General features: G+C 47.0%; 1 protein-coding gene across 1 annotated transcript in view; it reads left to right on the top strand.

The window, feature by feature from the left end:
- LOC124796375 (max dimerization protein 1-like) overlaps positions 1–18057 on the top strand; it is a 721836-nt gene that overhangs the window by 669450 nt on the left and 34329 nt on the right. Inside the window, exon 5 of the mRNA XM_047260536.1 lies at positions 14170–14386. Coding sequence (XP_047116492.1) covers positions 14170–14386 — 217 coding nt within the window. The remainder of the gene's footprint in view (positions 1–14169; positions 14387–18057) is intronic.

Genomic DNA, 18057 nt, shown 5'->3' with positions numbered 1-18057 from the left:
AGGCACTGCCAGTCCATTTCTGATTTCTTGTCCAATAGAAGTATTTTCAGTTTTCATTGCTGATGTGATGACCTGGCCTTTCCTTAGATGACAAGCTTTTAAGCAGTATTTGAACCACCTCCTTCTCACTGTTTATGGCTGATGCTCCACCATCGGTGTCTTTCATATGCCGAGAAGTGTCAGTGGATGACAGTCTGCGGTCTCTTGTAGCCTTTTCTGGAAGTTTTCTAATTGTGCCAAGGGGAAATTCTTTTTCTCCACACTTTCCCCCTGCTACTTACTGCTTTTATCCAACGAAATCTAGATTCTGTGCAGTCTTCTAAAAATTTATTTTCCTTGCTTCTAACTGATTTCGTCGAGAAGCAACGAAATATTGCAACTTCTTTGAGTGAAACGTTTTTCAGCTTACCCCTAAGCACAAACGTAGGTCCATTACCTCGGCACACAAGTAATGAAGTTATCAGCCCTCAAAATTTTAAAATTAAGAAGTAAAGTAACAACACAACCAAACTACAATATACAACACTATTGAAACGCCGGCCGCGGTGGTTGAGCGGTTCTAGGCGCTACAGTCTGGAACCACGCGACCGCTACGGTCGCAGGGCCGAATCCTGCGTCGAGCATGGATGTGTGTGATGTCCTTAGGTTAGTTAGGTTTAAGTAGCTCTAAGTTATAGGGGACTGATGACCTCAGAAGTTAAGTCCCATAGTGGTCGGAACTATTTGAACCATTCGTTGACGGAGGCAGACCCTCACCTCTGTTTGCACCGCTTCATCACTATCAAAATGAAGACCTCGAAGGTGTTCTGTAAGTTTTGGAAGAGATGAAAATCGGATGGGGCCAAGTCGGTACTGCATGGAGGATAATCGATTACGGTGAACCCAAGGCGTCGTATTGTTGCAGATATCGGAGCGCCCGTGTGTGGTCTGGCATTGTCACACTGAAGGCATAATTATGGTACGCACCGCCATATTACACGCTACAATTCAGAGTCTTCTTGCGACAGTGGGTTGCAACTTGGGTCAGCGAAGGAAGAAAGAACAGAGCATAATATGCATGACATGTAATACCTCAACCGATACTGAGACAAAAAAAATTCAAGCATTACTTTATAGCACGCCCTCATATCAGTCCACTTTTAGACCATTTGCTGTATGGTTCCTAAAGATCTTACAGCACTAAACAGCGAAGGAACACGAAGGGAGACCCTAGCATGAAAGTTCGGAAGAGCCACCTGACGACGGGTTATTCAGTATGTTTAAGTGTGGATAAAGTTCTTGTGTCTGAGTGTTTTGTTCGTTATAATCTTTATGAGAGAGAGGTAGTACTTCTTACCGTCACTTGGTGAAGAAATACATTCATGGTAGAGGGAGGCGACCATTAAGATTTGGCACAATGTTAAAATATAGAAAGATCTTGCTCGCACAGTTCCTTATTAAGTGTTACGCGTTTCAAAATATCGTCATCAGACTAAAGCTGTGGAAAAAAGTGTACAGGGATATTAACGATAGTAAATACGTACATAATGCATCTTAGTATTTTACACACAGAAATTTTAATTAGTATCGCGCTACTGTCGTAGTTAGAATACTGTAATGTGGCTACAGGTGGCCATACTCTTGTAGCATTTCGTTTTTTATGGTTGTAAACTGATAACGGCTGGACTGTTGTTACGATCTAATACTGCACTATTAAATTTTTTAAAAAACTTAAGAATCCCATTTATTGCGATAATAACTCTTTTTATTTCAAGTTGTTGCCACTAAAATAGACCCATCTGAATGATTCCTTGTCATTTATTAATATGTTCGACTATCGTAATAGGATTACATGTAGTGATAATTATGTAACATTTTATTTAGTGGTCGTCGTAAACTTATTCTTTCACAAATTATGTTTTATTTCTGGTCCATCTCGGTTTTATGTTTATATTGTACCAGAGCAGTTAATGGTTGCAACTATGTCTTCTGTTTTAACGAATTACTAACGACTGTCTCTGTAGCGTTGTTCACGAAACTACTAAACGGCGCACATTTCATGCCGTCAGTATATGAGTTTCTCTTCCATAAAATTAGCATAAGTGTATCTTTGTCAAGTTGTTCACGATGTTCTGTCATGTAGTTCATCGGATTGCACAGTTGCTTGTCAAGATACTGTTTGGCCTCATTTCTGTGATTAATGCTAGGGCCATCTACCGGCCTTCGCTTACTTCTTAGATAGCTTTATTCCCACAGTCATTTTGGCAATGGTTTTCTTCGAATACACAACGGCACTGTCAAATATGCGTATGTGACACGAGATCTGTAGTACATTCAGTCTATGTGCTCACCTTCGTGAGATTTTCGCTGAAGTTAAATATAGATGTAAGTACGATACTAACTGAAATTTCTGTGTATGGAATACTAAAGTGCATACTCAAGTTATTAAGTACATATATGCTATTGTTAATTTCCTTGTACACTTTATTCCACAGCTTTATCCTGATGACGAAATTTTGAAACGCGTAACGCTTAATAAAGAATTGTGCGATAAAGACTTTTTATATTTCATAGTTGTGCCAATACTTATTACAAATGTGATTAAAGCATTACTGTGCTGGGAGTATAGTTAGTATTCCCCGTTCCTTGAGCAGGCCGCTGGACGTGGCAGCTGCGCAGCCGACGCACGAGACGTGGGCCCCGGCTCCTTCCGCGCCAGCTAAGCCCCATGGGGCTTTGAATATTCATCGCTCGGTTTCTCGGCGAGTCGCCTTGCCCGGAATGATATGCTCGCACGGCAGCGTGGCGGAAATCTCACAGCCGGCACCGCGATAGCCTTGAGATAGATTGAAATTTTCTGCCGCACGGTGCTCCTTGCAAACGACGTTTCTCCCTTCACACTTCGTCTGTTGCCCGATGGGAGGGGGAGGTGTGTGGGCGGAAGCAGGCAGAGCAGATGTGTGGAACCGAGCCGTCACACGGCATGCGACGCTGTCGACAGGAAATAATATTAGGACAGGTTGTTGGCGTCGCAGAACGCGAGTCGGGAGCAGTCCATTGTGCACGTGCCAGCTCGCAGCGAGCTTTTCGTTCGTCACTACCTTTCCTGTCTGTGCGTCTTCGTCACTGGTTCATCAGATCTGTGCTAAATTCTAGTTCATTCCGTAAGGTCTTTACTTTTTGTGTATCGTCATCCAGCCGTTAACTACGCTGATCAGCCAGAACATTATGACCACCGACATACCATCGATATAAACTCCCCCCCAGGGGCTCAGCATTCATTTGCTGAGTACGGGCTTGGCGACCCCGGGGTCCTGAGCTGGGGACTGGTCAGCGCCGCCAGTCTCCTGTCACCGTAAACCCCGGACATGCTTCAGCGACCACCGCATGGCGCAGCGGTGGAATGTTGTATGCTGCGGGGAATGGTAATCTTGGCTTGACCGCCTGGATTGCGAGGAAGGTAAACCTCTATAAAAACCCCTCAATCTTATGGTGTGCTGCGCGCCTATAAGATGCATGGCTGTTGGGGTGGAACAGTCGCAAGCGGGCAACCTCTGGGGCACCTGCCGCACCCCAGTTGTATAAGGCTTACTCAGGCACGCGGGGCTCTGTCTGAGCGGACCTTTAGTTCCCTAGCTGCTCGTGGGACCACAATGGACCCTTCGACCTCTACGTTTCCCCCTACCAGTGGATTGGGTGGGCCACTGGTAGGAAAACACACCCAATCGAAAAAGCGACTTCGTGCTGCGAGTCCTCCAGCGCCTGGTGTTACTAGAGAATTATCAGACTGTCGTAACAGATCACATGCTGATATCCAGAATGTGTTTTTGATTGTCAAACGGAAGGAAGGTAGCTTTGAGAGAGTTTCTCCCTTTTACATCCACAAGGGTCTTGAGGGAATTGCAGGAACACTGAAATCTGTGAAGCGTCTGCGCAATGGGACTCTGTTAGTTGAAACTTCTAGTTCCCGTCAAGTCACTTCTCTTAGGAAAGCAACCTGTCTCGGAGAGTACGCTATCGAGACCGAGCTCCACTCCACTTTGAACTATAGTAAGGGTGTTGTGACATGTAGGGACTTGGTGGATATCCCCAAGGACGAGTTGAAATCTGAGTGGGCTGACGAAGGTATTGTCGACGTGCAGCATATTATGAAACGAGTCGATGGGGACCTAGTCAAATCCGACTCGTTTATTCTCACGTTCAATCGCCCGAGACTCCCAGAGCATGTTAAAACGGGTTTCTTACGTTTGCCAGTACGGCCATATTTCCCCAATCCAATGCGCTGTTTTAAATGTCAGCGCTTTGGGCATACTACGTTGGGGTGCAATGGGATAGCCACTTGTGGTAAATGTGGTCAGCCTGCCCATGAAGGAGCCGATTGTTCATCGCCTGTGAAGTGCGTGAATTGCTCTAGGAGTCACCCTGTCTGGAGCCGGGTCTGCCCCATCTATCTCGAGGAACGGAAGATACAGGAGATCAAAACATCTAAGCGCATCCCCTATGGTGAGGCCAAGAAGCTCTTTAAGGCCATGCAGCCTCCTGTGTTTACAACATCTTTCGCTTCCACTCTGCAGAAACCGGTACAGTTGGCCACTGTTGCTACACAAACGGAGGTTGCTAGTGTCAGCACTAATACCTGCATTTGCCAGTGCACTTATGCTGCTGCGGTTGTTTTGCAACCTGCAGCTCTCCCCACAACATCGGACAAGGCCGTGGTTGCTGACATTGGGGTACTTCCTGCACCTCCCCATATGGCACCTTCTGCCCAGGTGAGTAAAGCTCCAACTGTTGACAAGGTTCTGCATTCTAAGCCCCCCCAAGACGAAGGCGCCAAAGGTGAAGGTTTTGCCACCTGAGGAGACTAGTCACGGTCAGTCCGATGATGATGCCATCGTACTATCTGACATCTCCCTTGGGTCGCCATCGGAGCTGATGGACATTGATGTCGACCGGGGGCGATCTTCTCGCCCCAGGAATAAATCTCCGGCCAGTACGGGCTCTCCTCCAAAGCACAGGGGCATGGTGAAAATTCAGCCACCCTGATCACTGGCTCCCATATTACAGTGGAACCTGAATGGGTTCAGGACGCATGTGGCCGAATTACAACTCCTTGTACGAGAGCGCCCCTTGTGCTTATGTCTCCAAGAGACACATTTCCGGGCCACTGATGCTCCTTCTTTACGGGGCTATACCGTGTATCGAAAAGATGATCTGCTGGGGGAAAGGGCAAAGGGTGGTGTTGCGGTTTTTCTCCACGACATGCACCACTCATCTGAGCTCCCTCTCGTTACGGACTTGCAAGCAGTTGCAGTTGACCTTCTTGTGGGGCAGAGGCTCACAATCTGTTCCGTTTACTTACCGCCTCAGGACGCCATAGACTCTGAGGCTCTCACAGACCTTATTACCCAACTCCCCCGCCCATTTCTCCTTCTGGGGGGACTTCAATGCTCATAATGTCTTATGGGGCTCTACGACTACTTGCCCCAGGGGTCGCATTCTGGAAAGTCTCATGGCATCCGAAGAACTGTGCATCCTCAACTCTGGTGCTCCCACTCATTTCTGTACTGCTTCTGGGTCGTCGTCAGCTATTGACCTTTCCTTTTGCTCTCCAGCACTCGCGGATTCTGCTCTGTGGGAGGTTGCCGCTGACCTCCATTCTAGTGACCACTTCCCCCTTTGGATTCGCCTCCTGGATGAGACTGTGGCATTACCAGTGCCGCCCAGGTGGAACCTCTGCAGAGCTGACTGGACACTTTTCAGCGATTTAGCTGTTTTGGAACACCGTGCCAGCGTCCACGAATGGGTCGACCATGTTACAGCCGTGATCTCCCATGCTGCTGAATTGTCGATCCCACGGTCCTCAAGTCATCCCAAGAGGCGCCTTGTCCCTTGGTGGACCACTGAGTGCCGCTCAGCCATCCGAGCCCGCCGTGCAGCTCTGCGCCGCTTCAAGTGCCGTCCCTCAGCTGACAATCTTGCGGCCTTTCGGGTGGCAAGGGCCAAGGCGCGGCGAGTGATTAAAGAGAGCAAACGACGGTCATGGCAATCGTTCCTGAACTCCATCTCCCGCTCCACTAGTTCTACAAAAGTGTGGGAAGCCATCAGGAGGATCTCCGGGAAACGCAGCCAACTACCTGTCACGGCATTGCTGCATCAGGGTAGTCTACTCACGGCGCCGAGAGACATTGCCCAGACACTGGCCATGTATTTTGCCGAATCTACTGCCACTATTAACTGTGATCCAGATTTCTGCCGCTACCGCACTGCCATCGAGAGGGATCACTTGGACTTCCGGTCTCCGAATTCTGAACCCTACAACTGCCCCTTCACTATGTGGGAACTGGATTCGGCGCTGTCTGTGGCTCATGATACTGCGCCAGGTGATGATCAAATCCTGTACAGCATGCTGCAGCACTTGTTGCTGCCATCCAAGGAAGTACTCCTGAATTGTTTTAATATGATATGGTCATCCGGCACGTTCCCTGACTCGTGGAGGGAGGCGATTTTGGTTCCCCTCCTCAAACCGGGAAAGGACCGAATGCATCCCAGTAGTTATCGGAGTATTGCTTTGACGAGCTGTGTCGGGAAGACATTGGAACGCATGGTCAACCGTCGCCTGGTTTGGCTGCTCGAGACCAGGCAGCTCCTTAGCCACTCTCAGTGTGGCTTTCGGAGATGTCGTTCAACTATAGACAACTTGACCCTGCTTGAGGCGGTCATCCAGCAGGCCTTCTTACGTAACCAGCATTGTCTAGGTGTATTCTTTGACATTAACAAGGCGTATGACACTACTTGGCGCCGCCTTATCCTCAATCAACTCCATCAGTGGGGCTTTCGTGGCCATCTCCCCATCTTCATTCGGTCCTTTCTTTCCCGCCGCCTCTTTCGATATCGGGTTGGTAATGTGCTATCTGATTTGTACGTGCAGGAGAATGGTGTTCCTCAGGGAAGCGTTTTAAGTGTCACCCTCTTTGCCGTCGCCATTAACAGTATCACGTCCACTATCCGGAGTCCTGCCCAGTGCTCCTTGTTTGTGGACGATTTTGCTGTTTTCTGTTCTTCCTCCAGTCTTGTCACTGCTAGTCGGCAGCTGCAGCTTACGATAAAGCGATTAGAGGCATGGACTGCGAAGACGGGTTTTACCTTTTCTGCAGACAAATGTGTGTGTGTTCATTTTAATCGTTCTCGACGTGCTTTTACCTCCCCTGAATTGCGTCTGAGGGGCACCATTCTTCCTTTTAGAGACGCTGTGAGGTTCCTGGGCCTCACTTTTGATTCCAAGTTGTCGTGGTTGCCGCACCTTAAAGACCTCAAGGTGCGGGCCCTGAAGGCGCTGAATATTTTGAAGTGTTTGAGCCATCGGTCCTGGGGAGCAGATCGGGCGCGTCTGCTGCAGTTTTATAGGGCTTTCGTCCGGTCGCGTCTTGACTATGGATGCACTGTGTATGGGTCAGCGAGGCCTTCGTATCTGAAGATTCTTGACGCAGTACACCATGAGGGTATCAGGCTGGCCACTGGTGCCTTCCGTACCAGTCCCATCCCCAGCCTGTGTGCTGAGGCAGGGAAACCGCCGCTCGCCATCCGGCGGAAACTCCTCATGGTGCGACGAGTGTGTCAATTCCTTGCCTGTCCTCCCTCCCCTGCATACCCTACTGTTGCCCGACCGCCTATGGAACGTCTCTTTTCCAGTCGTCCAAGGGCAACGAGACCATTTGGGATTCGTGCCAAGCATTTGCTTGAGTCCCTTGGTGTGGAGCGTGTGGCACCCCAACTCCAGGGTTTTACCCGCCTGCCTCCCTGGTTGCTCCAGAGGCCCAGCGTCCTTTTAGACTTGTCAGAGTACCGGAGGAGCTGCACTCCTGCGTTTGTTTTTACCTCCTTATTTTACGATATTTTAAACCAGCATCCCGAGCATGTACCAGTATTTACGGATGGCTCTAAACAGGGGGACTCTGTAGGTTGTGCTGTGGTTTTCCCCGATCGAGTCATCAAATTACGGCTTCCTGCAGCGTTTACCATCTTTGATGCCGAATTGTTTGCGATCTTGCGGGCATTGGAGCAGATGAGATGTGTTCCCAGTCTTAAGTTTCTCATCTGTTCTGACTCCGTGAGTGCCCTTCAGACCATGCAACACTTGTACCCAGCGGATACGGTCGTCCAGAACATCCATGATGCCCTACTCCACCTGCAACGGCAGGGGAAGGAGGTTTCTTTCTGCTGGGTGCCGGGGCACGTGGGTATTAGGGGAAACGAACTGGCGGATGTGGCTGCCAAAGATGCATGTTCCCTCCCTCACGTTGTTGAATGTGCCGTCCCCCTCCATGCTGTTACCTCCCTTTTGCGTTCTCGTGTTATGCGTCAATGGGAGGAGGAGTGGCTGGCAGTAGGTGAAAATAAACTGCGTCTGGTCAAGGCCACCACGCGGCCATGGCGTACGTCTTACCAGTCATGCAGGCGGGATGAGGTTCTCCTCACTCGCCTCCGCATCGGGCACAGTCCCTTAACGCACGGTTTTTTACTCCGGCGGGAGGACCCGCCAATCTGCGGTGCTTGTGGCGTCCAGGTTACTGTCCGCCACATTTTACTTGACTGTCCTTTATTCTCTGACCAGAGGGCGGTGGTTTCCTTGCCACCGGATTTGCCCTCTATTTTGCAAGACGACGCAACGACTGTGGTTAAGGTCTTACGGTTTTGTGTCCTGTCCAATTTGTTGCCTCGGATTTTAGGGAGAGGATTTTAATGTGCTGCTGGGTGACTGGCTCACCCAGGTCTTAGGTAAGAGGTCCGCCAGTCACGATTACCTACTTGTTTCACTTCAATTTCTGTTCTCTTTTTCTTGTGTTTCCTTTCCATTTTTAGTGCGTTTCTTCTCCTCTTGTTTTGCCTCTGTATGTGAGGATTTGTAACTGCGTCAGGTCTGTGTCTTTTAGCCGTTCTCCTTGTTCGCTGTCCGTCTTCATCCCTTCTCCGCATGTGTTCCTGTTTCTATGCGTTTGGGCGCTGATGACCACGCTGTTTAGCGCCCGAAAACCTCAGACCACACTCACACACACACACACACACTCACACTCACACACACACACACACACACACACACACACACACACGCACACACACACACACACACACGATATAAACTCGTCCAGGCGATAGCGGCGTCACCCGGTGAGGAAGATCGTTAGTCAGAAACACGCACGGTGCATGTAGTATCAGTGAGCTTGCTGTCCGTGTGAAGAATGGGGAAGCCGTGCGATGTATATGAGTTTGACCATGGACAGATTGTGATAGCCCGGAAGCTCTGCACGAACATTTCGGAAACGGCGCGACTTTTCGGATGTTGGAGGAGTGCTGTGGTGAGTGTCTTCAACACGTGGGGAAACCAAGGTGAAACCAGTCAGCATGTCGTAGGGTTGAGCGGTCACTTCTCATTACAGTTGTAGTACGTCATACGCTGGGCAGACCAGTAAAACAGGACGGGTGGAGAATTGTCGCGGAACTAGCATCAAACTTTATTCTGGGCAGAATACAAGTGTGTCCGATCACGCAGTGCACCGAACATTCCTAACGTAGGTCCTCCACAGCCGAAGACCCATGCGTGTGCCAATGTTAACTACGGCAACTACGACTGAAATGAGCACATGACCACCCGCACTGGAAGTTGGCGTGGTGGCAGAGCGTTGCATAGTCTGTTGAATAGTCCAACAGACTATGCATTGAATCCTGATACCCTCTTCATCATGTCGATTGGAGGACGCTAATCCATCGTCTTCCAGGGGAACAGCTTCTTGACACCTGTACTGCGGGACGGAGACAAGCCAGTGGCGGCTCCATTACGCTCTAGGGAACACCCACGTGGGCATCCATGGGTCCAGTGCATCTCACGCAAGGCACCATGACGGCCAAGGAGTATCGTTCACTAGTTGCAGACCACGTACACCTCTTCATGACGATCATGTTTCCCGACGGCAGTGGCATTTTTCAACAAGTGTCAAAAGGCCGGGAGTGTGATTGAGTGGATTCAAGGGATACAGTAGCTAGTTCCAATCGAGGTGCTGACCCCCCCCCCCCATTCCACCCTCCCAACTCGCCATATCTGAACCCGATCGAACACTTCTGGGATGAAATTGAACGTGGAGTAAGAGCTCGTCGTCCCTCCAGCGCCGAATTTATGGGAATTAGGTGACTTGTGTGTGTAGATTTGTTGCCACATTGCTTCCATGCCACGACGCGCCGCCGTTGTTATCCGTGCCGAATGTGGACATATCGGCTATCAGGTAGCTGGTCGTAATGTGCTGGCTGATCAGTGTGTATTGTGAATGATTTTATACGGTGTGTAAACGATAACTGTTTACAATGTACCACAGTGGTATAGAGGTGAGAGACGAACAGTTTGATATGGGACAGTGTGGGCTATGAAGTTGGGAAACTACCACAAATTGGTCTACAAAAACCACCCATGCTACATGGCATGCGCGTCCCGCAAGATTTACAAGCGCTCTCCCTCTCTCTCTCTCTCTCTCTCTCTCTCTCTCTCTCTCTCTCTCTCTCTCTCTCTCAGCGCGCAAACTAGTGGCCCTAGAGAAAAAAACTACTGGTCCTAGAAGAAAATGAGTAACAGGAAACTTAATGTAGTTTAATTTTGTACATTGATACGTTTCCGCTGTTTGGCCTTACACAAATTTCTGTGATTTTCCGGTTGTCGCTGAGGGCTCACGGTTCTGGTCAGATTTCTTGTAAGTACAAACTGGGTGAGACTTTGTTAAACAAAGTTTGAATTTTTTGGAATTCGTCTTGTCATTTTCGAGACTCGAAGTTTTCGTGTACTTTTTTCTGCTTAACTTGTATTAGAAATCAGCAAATTGATATACTTAAAAATCAGAACAATTCTCGAACAATATAGTTTGGGGAAACGGGCGATGATGTCGATGACCCTTCCCTTCGATCCGCAGCTTTGCTGTGGATAATTTCAGGCGTGAAGGGAAGAGATACGGCGCGACCTGATGCAGGCATACAGCCTAGTAGCATCCAGTAACATAGAGCTCAGATGTCTTCATCTCAAGGATGGGTCATTATCAACAATGTCATTTCATGGGAGAGTGAGTCAGGACGAAAGGTACACGCTTTGAGGGGTGATTCTGAACAAAGTCATAGGAAAATGCGTCCTTTTCTTAAGTTTCCGAGGAAACTAATGAAAACAATGGGTAACGGGAGAAATAGCAGGTGATATTAAATAAAACACTGTGATTTAATGTTTTAATTGTGTACATTTCCTCACAAAAGATGTTCAAAAATGCATTGTGCATCTCTTGTAGACAGCTGTTGTGTTGCTGATCTGAGCTCATTCGTAAGTCGTTTATTTGAGCACAAGCATATAAAAACTCGTCGCCCTACTATGCACAATTGAAGTGCGGGTGAAAATGGTCAGTAAAGACTTCACTGCGTAACCTGATGTCGCTTTGACTGTATTAGCATGTGAGTGCTTGGGGGGGGGGGGGGGGACATGTGACTGACGCGTGTGATTTTCAAACAGCTGTATGTCGGACACGGTTAAGAAAAGGGCAGATCTTCATCTGAAGTTTTTGTTCATAATCACCACTGTTGTCACCCCCAAAGCATATACCTTTTCTCCTTATTGATACTGTATTTAATCCTACACATGACCACAGAATTTCTTTAAGGGAATGACACCACCGCATCCTCATTAGTTACATTTTAATTTCAACGTAAAGGCCGTAAGTGCTACATGACAATTATGCCCTCGCGATACTTTTTACGTGGCGTCTATACTGCACATGTTGAGACGACTCACTGATGAATGAAGAGTGAGTGTCGTGTAAACTAGAGATCTACGGACACCGGCTAATATCGGTTACTGTTATGACTGTACACGAGATTGTATTTCTCCTAATTCACGTTGATCAAGGGACCTGAAAATGGTGTAATGGAACACAGAAACTGGTCGCGTAAATAAATTAAATGCAACAGAGATGGCTGCAGGTGTTGTAATTTGCATTTCATGTAGAACAGTCGAAGTCCTTGCAGCCATCTATTACAAGAATGGATATAAGAAGTTTCTGACCAAGGTTTTGGGCGGTTTCCCTCAGTTGTAAGCCAAATTCCGGAACTTGATATTCCCTCCCAAATATTCTGCTGTCCAAAAGTGAAGCAACAAACGGAAGTTTTGCAAGGTTTCGTTTGCCACAAGACAGTATAAAAAGATGTTTGCAAAGTAGAAAAATTGTAAAGAATACAGAACGTAAACAGCTGGAGCATGCATAAAAGTAGACGAAAATGTTCTTCGTCTTTTTCCAAAGTAACAAAGTAACATATTTGCATACACATTACGACAACTGGTTAATGTGCTCAGTATGGAATGTGACCACTTCTGGTAACAACACTGGCCTGACAACGACGGAGCATGCTGTGTATAGCGTCGTTAATGTCATGTTGAGGCAATAACGTCGATTTTTCCTTCTGAGCTGCTCGCAAGTCATGGCGAGTGATTAGTTGATGCTGACGTGATGCAACCCGTCTCCCTAGTGTAGCCGAGACATGCTCTATAGCCGGCCGATGTGGCCGAGCGGTTCTAGGCGCTTTAGTCTGGAACCGCACGACCGCTACTGTCGCAGGTTAGGTTTAAGCAGTTCTAAGTTCTAGGGAACTGATGACCTCAGATGTTAAGTCCCCTAGTGCTCAGAGCCATTTGAACCAATTTTGAACATGCTCTATGTTATTCAAATCGGGAGAGTGAGCGGCCACGCCATTCGTACAGTATCTTCTGTTTCCAAGAAAACATCGACCACGCGTGCTCTGTGAGGTCGAGCATTATTGTCCATTAGTAAGAAGTCAGGGTGCACAGCACCTCGCAACAAACTTACCAATGGCCCCAAGACCTCGTCACGATATCTGTCAGAAGTTAAACCTTTCCGATTTACCCGTACAATTTCATGAACAGAATGGTCAACTTAATCCCTGCCCACACCATTATCGATCCTACTCAATATCGGTCTCTTTCCACTATGTTCGATTCTCGAAATCGTGTTCCACATTCCCTTCAGATGCGAAATCGTCGAGAACTACTCTCCAGATCAAATCGGGACTCATCTGTGAAAAGAACATTGGCCACTTTTCGACTGTCGAGGTGGGATGTTGACGACTCCACTCTAGACGTTCCCTTTTGTGAAGAGATGTCAGAGGCACACATACACCAGGTCTCCGACAATAAAGGCCACTCCGTTTGCATCGATACAACACATTCAGTGGATGCTGCGAGGTCCGATGGTAGTTGCTGCGCAGCACTAAGGCGGTATCATCGTGCCTTTACATGTGGGTCCCCTTACCGTGGTCTTCGGGATACAGTTTCGGTCTCTATAAACTGTCGCCACATCCGAGAAACAACACAACGATTCACGTTAAGCCACTGGGCCACATGAGTTTGCGACTGTCCTGCTTCCATTCTTTCCATGGTCCTCCATCGCAGTATGTCTTGTAGGCGTGTTACCTATGCCATACTACACCACCTGCGACTGTGTACACGGCGATTGTGGAAATGGGACTACCCGACAAACACTACCTCGTTTGGTAGGTGCCCTGACGCCATCGTTGGCTTGGTTTTCCGCTGTCCGAAATGCTATCTTCCGTGCAGAACTGCAATTGTACGGACATCTGTTAACAGTTTGTATGATCATATCGTGAATTAGACACAGGCCTGGAAAATAGCTGTGTGTTGCTTTAACTTTGGACACCAGTGTATTTCCAACTGGGCTTCCTTCTGCCCCACAACCAGCTCGCCTGCTATTCCGTTGACAAAGTCTTGACTCTGCAGTGGTTGATTTCTCCAACAATCCGCTCGACCTTTACAGGTAGGGAATATTTTTTTTTAAAAAAAAGATGCTGCATTTGGCCAATCGATATGGTGAGTATCCTCTTTCATCTGAGGGCCTTAACGTGTTTTGTTACCCTAGTCTGAATTTTTTTCTTCATCGACAGTTTGTGTGAATGGTTCGATGCAGCACGTCACGAACATCTCTCTCACGCCAACCTCTTAATCCCGCCTACACAGGCTGACTGTAGCAAACTTTGTGTTAAATGCAGCGCTCGCTGTCGGTCTACGTGTAGAGTGTAGACCGACACTGCCGTCGCTGGCTGTGGGCCGGAGTGAAGGAGTGCGCCTGCTTGGCGGTGTTGCAGAACCTGGAGGACCGCGAGCACAAGCACGCCGTGCACAAAGAGCAGCTGAGCAGGGAGCAGCGGTTCCTGAGGCGGCGCCTCGAGCAGCTGCACGCCTACTGCGCCCTCTCCAAGCGGCGCTCCGTCTCCGAGTGCTCCACCTCCACCGTCTCCAGTACAAATTCCTCCGCATCGTCCTCGCTGTCGTCCGCGTCGCCCTCCTCCATATCCGAATCGGGTAAGTCGCTCGCACCGCCTGCCTCTTCCACTCTGCGCACCACTAGTTTAACGCTAAGCGGGCTTAATCGAAGCCTTCGATATCGCTACTCCATCTCACGACCGAACTGTCACCTTTCAACCTGGCCTACAGTCTGTTCAAAATTACTTCGACTGACACTTCCGCGCAGGAGCACATCGAGGCTGGGAATAGGGATGAGAAAAAGCGACCGTTTTAAACCGATACCGGTATTTTGGTTCTGAGTAACCAGTAGTTTTCGTTATTTGTTTGGCCTCGTTTGTAAAAGGTGTTTTTTTATCTTTTACTAATAACAGTAAAAAAACAGAAACATCAATTACCCATAGTAGCAGTGCTAAAATTTTTCGTTTTTAAACAAACCTTTTTAAAGAAAGGCGTAATTTTATTCGTATTATTTGCATTGGTTTCTAATATTACCTTGTTATAGAAAATGAGATCAGTGCTGATTTAATAACAATGCAGACAGAAACGAGCAACAAACACGGCCATGAGAACTGCTGCATCACAGCTGAGACAATAATGTCCCTGTGAAACATTGCGATAAATAGTTTAGACAAGAAGAGAATAGAAGCTTTCGAAATGTGGTGCTACAGAAGAATGCTGAAGATTAGATAGGTAGATCACGTAACTAATGAGGAGGTACTGAATATAATTCAGCAGAAGATGAATTTGTGGCACAACTTGACCAGAAGAAGGGATCGGTTGGTAGGACATGTTCTGAGGCATCAAGGGACCACCATTTTAGTATTGGTCGGCAGCGTGGAGGGTAAAAATCGTAGAGGGAGACCAAGAGATGAATACACTAAGCAGAGTGTGAAGGATGTAGGTTGCAGTAGGTACTGGGAGATGATGAAGCTTGCTCGTGGATTAAGGTACGCCTGTACTTGGTAGTGTGCGAGACTTGCCCCTATCTGGTTCATACGGCACTTTCTCGCTGTCGTCGCCGACATCCGTTGTATTGCAGAACAGCACCACCTCTAGTCTGGGAATATTTCTATGAAGTGGCGTAGTACTGAAGTATGTTTCATCTGAAATACTAGGAGAGGAAGGAAATTATGATAACAGTAATAAAATAAAAACTTTCAATAATTCATTTGCCGCGCGGGATTAGCCGAGCGGTGTAAGGCGCTGCAGTCATGGGCTGTGCGGCTGGTCCCGGCGGAGGTTAGAGTCCTCCCTCGGGCATGGGTGTTTGTGTTTGTCCTTAGGATAATTTAGGTTAAGTAGTGTGTAAGCTTAGGGGCTGATGACCTTAGCAGTTAAGTCCCGTAAGATTTCACACACATTTGAACATTCGAACAATAATTCATTCACAGTAAACAATCAAAAATAGAAAGTAGCTGATCTGCTGCCTGTGTCTACATGATATGCCTTTATCTTCTTGTAACCCGACGAAAGGGCGAACACGAAAAACAGAGGTCTTCAACCGCAGTTTTCATCTTTTAGCACTTACTATTCCTAACGCCCAAATAGTGGTATGATCCCCGATTACAAGATGATCTTTGAGCAGAGTTTCAAAAAATTAAAACCAATAGGAGAATAAAGGTGATTTTTTTTCTTTAGTGTTCATCCAGCTATTATTTTTCCAGAAAAGCAGCTGTGGATAGACTAAGTTTTCTGTTATTTGACCATTTAATATGTTGAGTCTACATACCTTCAAGAAGAGAGAGTCAAAATTTTTTATCTCCGTTCGATTTCTAAGTTTGTTTCAGGAAATCGTATGAGCAAAAACCCCAAAAACCGGTTGTTATGGGCGGTTGAGATTAAACTGGCATGGAGAAAAACCGATATAACCAAAACCGTTTGTATCAGAGATAAACGTCATCCCCAGCTCAGAGTACAAGGTGTTCCAAAATGAATATACGGCTTTTAAGGCTTTGTATCGTTTATTACATCCAACTTGCAATTGTAAATAAGACCTCAAATGAAAGGACATCTCTAACGGTTTTTCTTACAAGTGTTCAACGTGAGCACCATTCGTCACGCATCGAGTCGATAGGCGAGTTGCAACAGTGCTGTTTTTCAAGTCCGGTGAATCAGCTGGTAGCGGGGGCACGTACACATGATCCCTTATGGACCACCCCCCTCCCCCCCCCCAGAGGTAAAAATCTCAGATCGTGTGTGAACGTGGAGATTAAAGAGGTCCCTTGCAGCCAATCCAGCAGTCGGGTACAACGTCGTTTAAACAGTTGCATACTTAGTTAATGCCAGTGAGGCGGCGAACCATTTTGCTGCCAAATATAGTTCCGTGGTTCAGCTCCTTCCAGTTAAGAAAAGAACCATAGTTTTAGTATATCAAGATAAGAAACACCAGTTACAATAGCTTCACCGAAAAAGAAAGGACGGTAAATTTTCCGCCGGGATATGGCACAAGAAACATTCACTTTATGGTATCTCGTTGAAACTGTACCATCTCGTGGGGATTCGCTGATCCCCAATGAGCACATTATGTGTGTTCACATTTCCACGTAAGTTAAATGTCGATTCATCACAGAAGACGACTCGATTCAGAAAATCTTCGTCATCCTGCAACATTTCGTTTGCAAAATGGACAAGTAAACCGTAGTCAGTAGGTTTTAGAGCTTGTAAAAGTGCAAACTTAGTTGTATACGTCTCCATAAAAGTCTTCCCAAAAACGTAATTGGAATTGCTAATTCGTAGCCAACCTTCCGAACTGACTTCCTTTTGCTATGTGATCCTCAATTTTATTTTCAAAGGAAGCTAGAGATTTTAAAACCCATCTTAAATCTCCGAAATCATTATATATTCTTACAAAGTCTTTTAACCTTTTATCAAGGTTTATGTATCTTATCCTCTTTTTTTGAAGAGGTATGACGTTTTAATTTCATATATAGCGTGCGCTGCTTCCTCTCTTAGCTTATTTACAGATAGCATACGTTCGAATGTTTTTGATTTATCGAGGAGCGTAGTTTCGCATGCCAACATTCGACAACATTCGTGGTGCCCTGCAATTGGTTAAAAACATTCTTTATTCAGGATTACCTATCCGTTGAATACCATATAGTCTGCGAACTTCATTACTTTTTTCCATTTGCCTTTCCTCCATTTTCCTATCCACACATCATCAACAATGTTTGGTGGATGATGTGCCACTGCAGCACACATGTGGCAAAAACTCGGACTTCTTCTCCATCCCTGTATTCCTCCGTTGATCCCAGTTCTTGCATTTTCTTCCACGGACATTGGCTGGGGCGAAAATTCCAACCGGAAAGGGATGTTTCGGCTAACACTGTTTTCACGGCTTTAATTGTAAACATTTCAAAGTCTAGCCGTGTAGTTTTCGGTGACTGCCCAGTCTCCTTCACTGAACAGTGCAGGAAAAAGTTTTTCATTTGTATTTCGAATTTTGGAGCAAAGCAGATAAAACAGGAAATATTGTCGTCACCTCTTCCGTGCTTCCGATGTTGACATGTATTGTGTACAGTTGTTTGAACTGTCTAGAACACCTTTCAAATGTACCATAAGAACAGTTCCATTTCCACACAGGATTTTCTGCACTTGTTCACAACCGAACACCAGGATTCTTTTGCCAGCAACAGGTCCATCGTCAGTTTTCAAAAAACTGTTATCTTCAATTAACTTCCAGAGGTCTTCGCTCAGTTGAATCTCAGAGCCGCTCAGTTGAATCTCAG

This window comes from Schistocerca piceifrons, chromosome 4 (assembly GCF_021461385.2).
Source record: "Schistocerca piceifrons isolate TAMUIC-IGC-003096 chromosome 4, iqSchPice1.1, whole genome shotgun sequence".
Taxonomy (NCBI): Eukaryota; Metazoa; Arthropoda; class Insecta; order Orthoptera; family Acrididae; genus Schistocerca; species Schistocerca piceifrons.
This window is presented reverse-complemented; position numbering and strand designations above follow the sequence as displayed.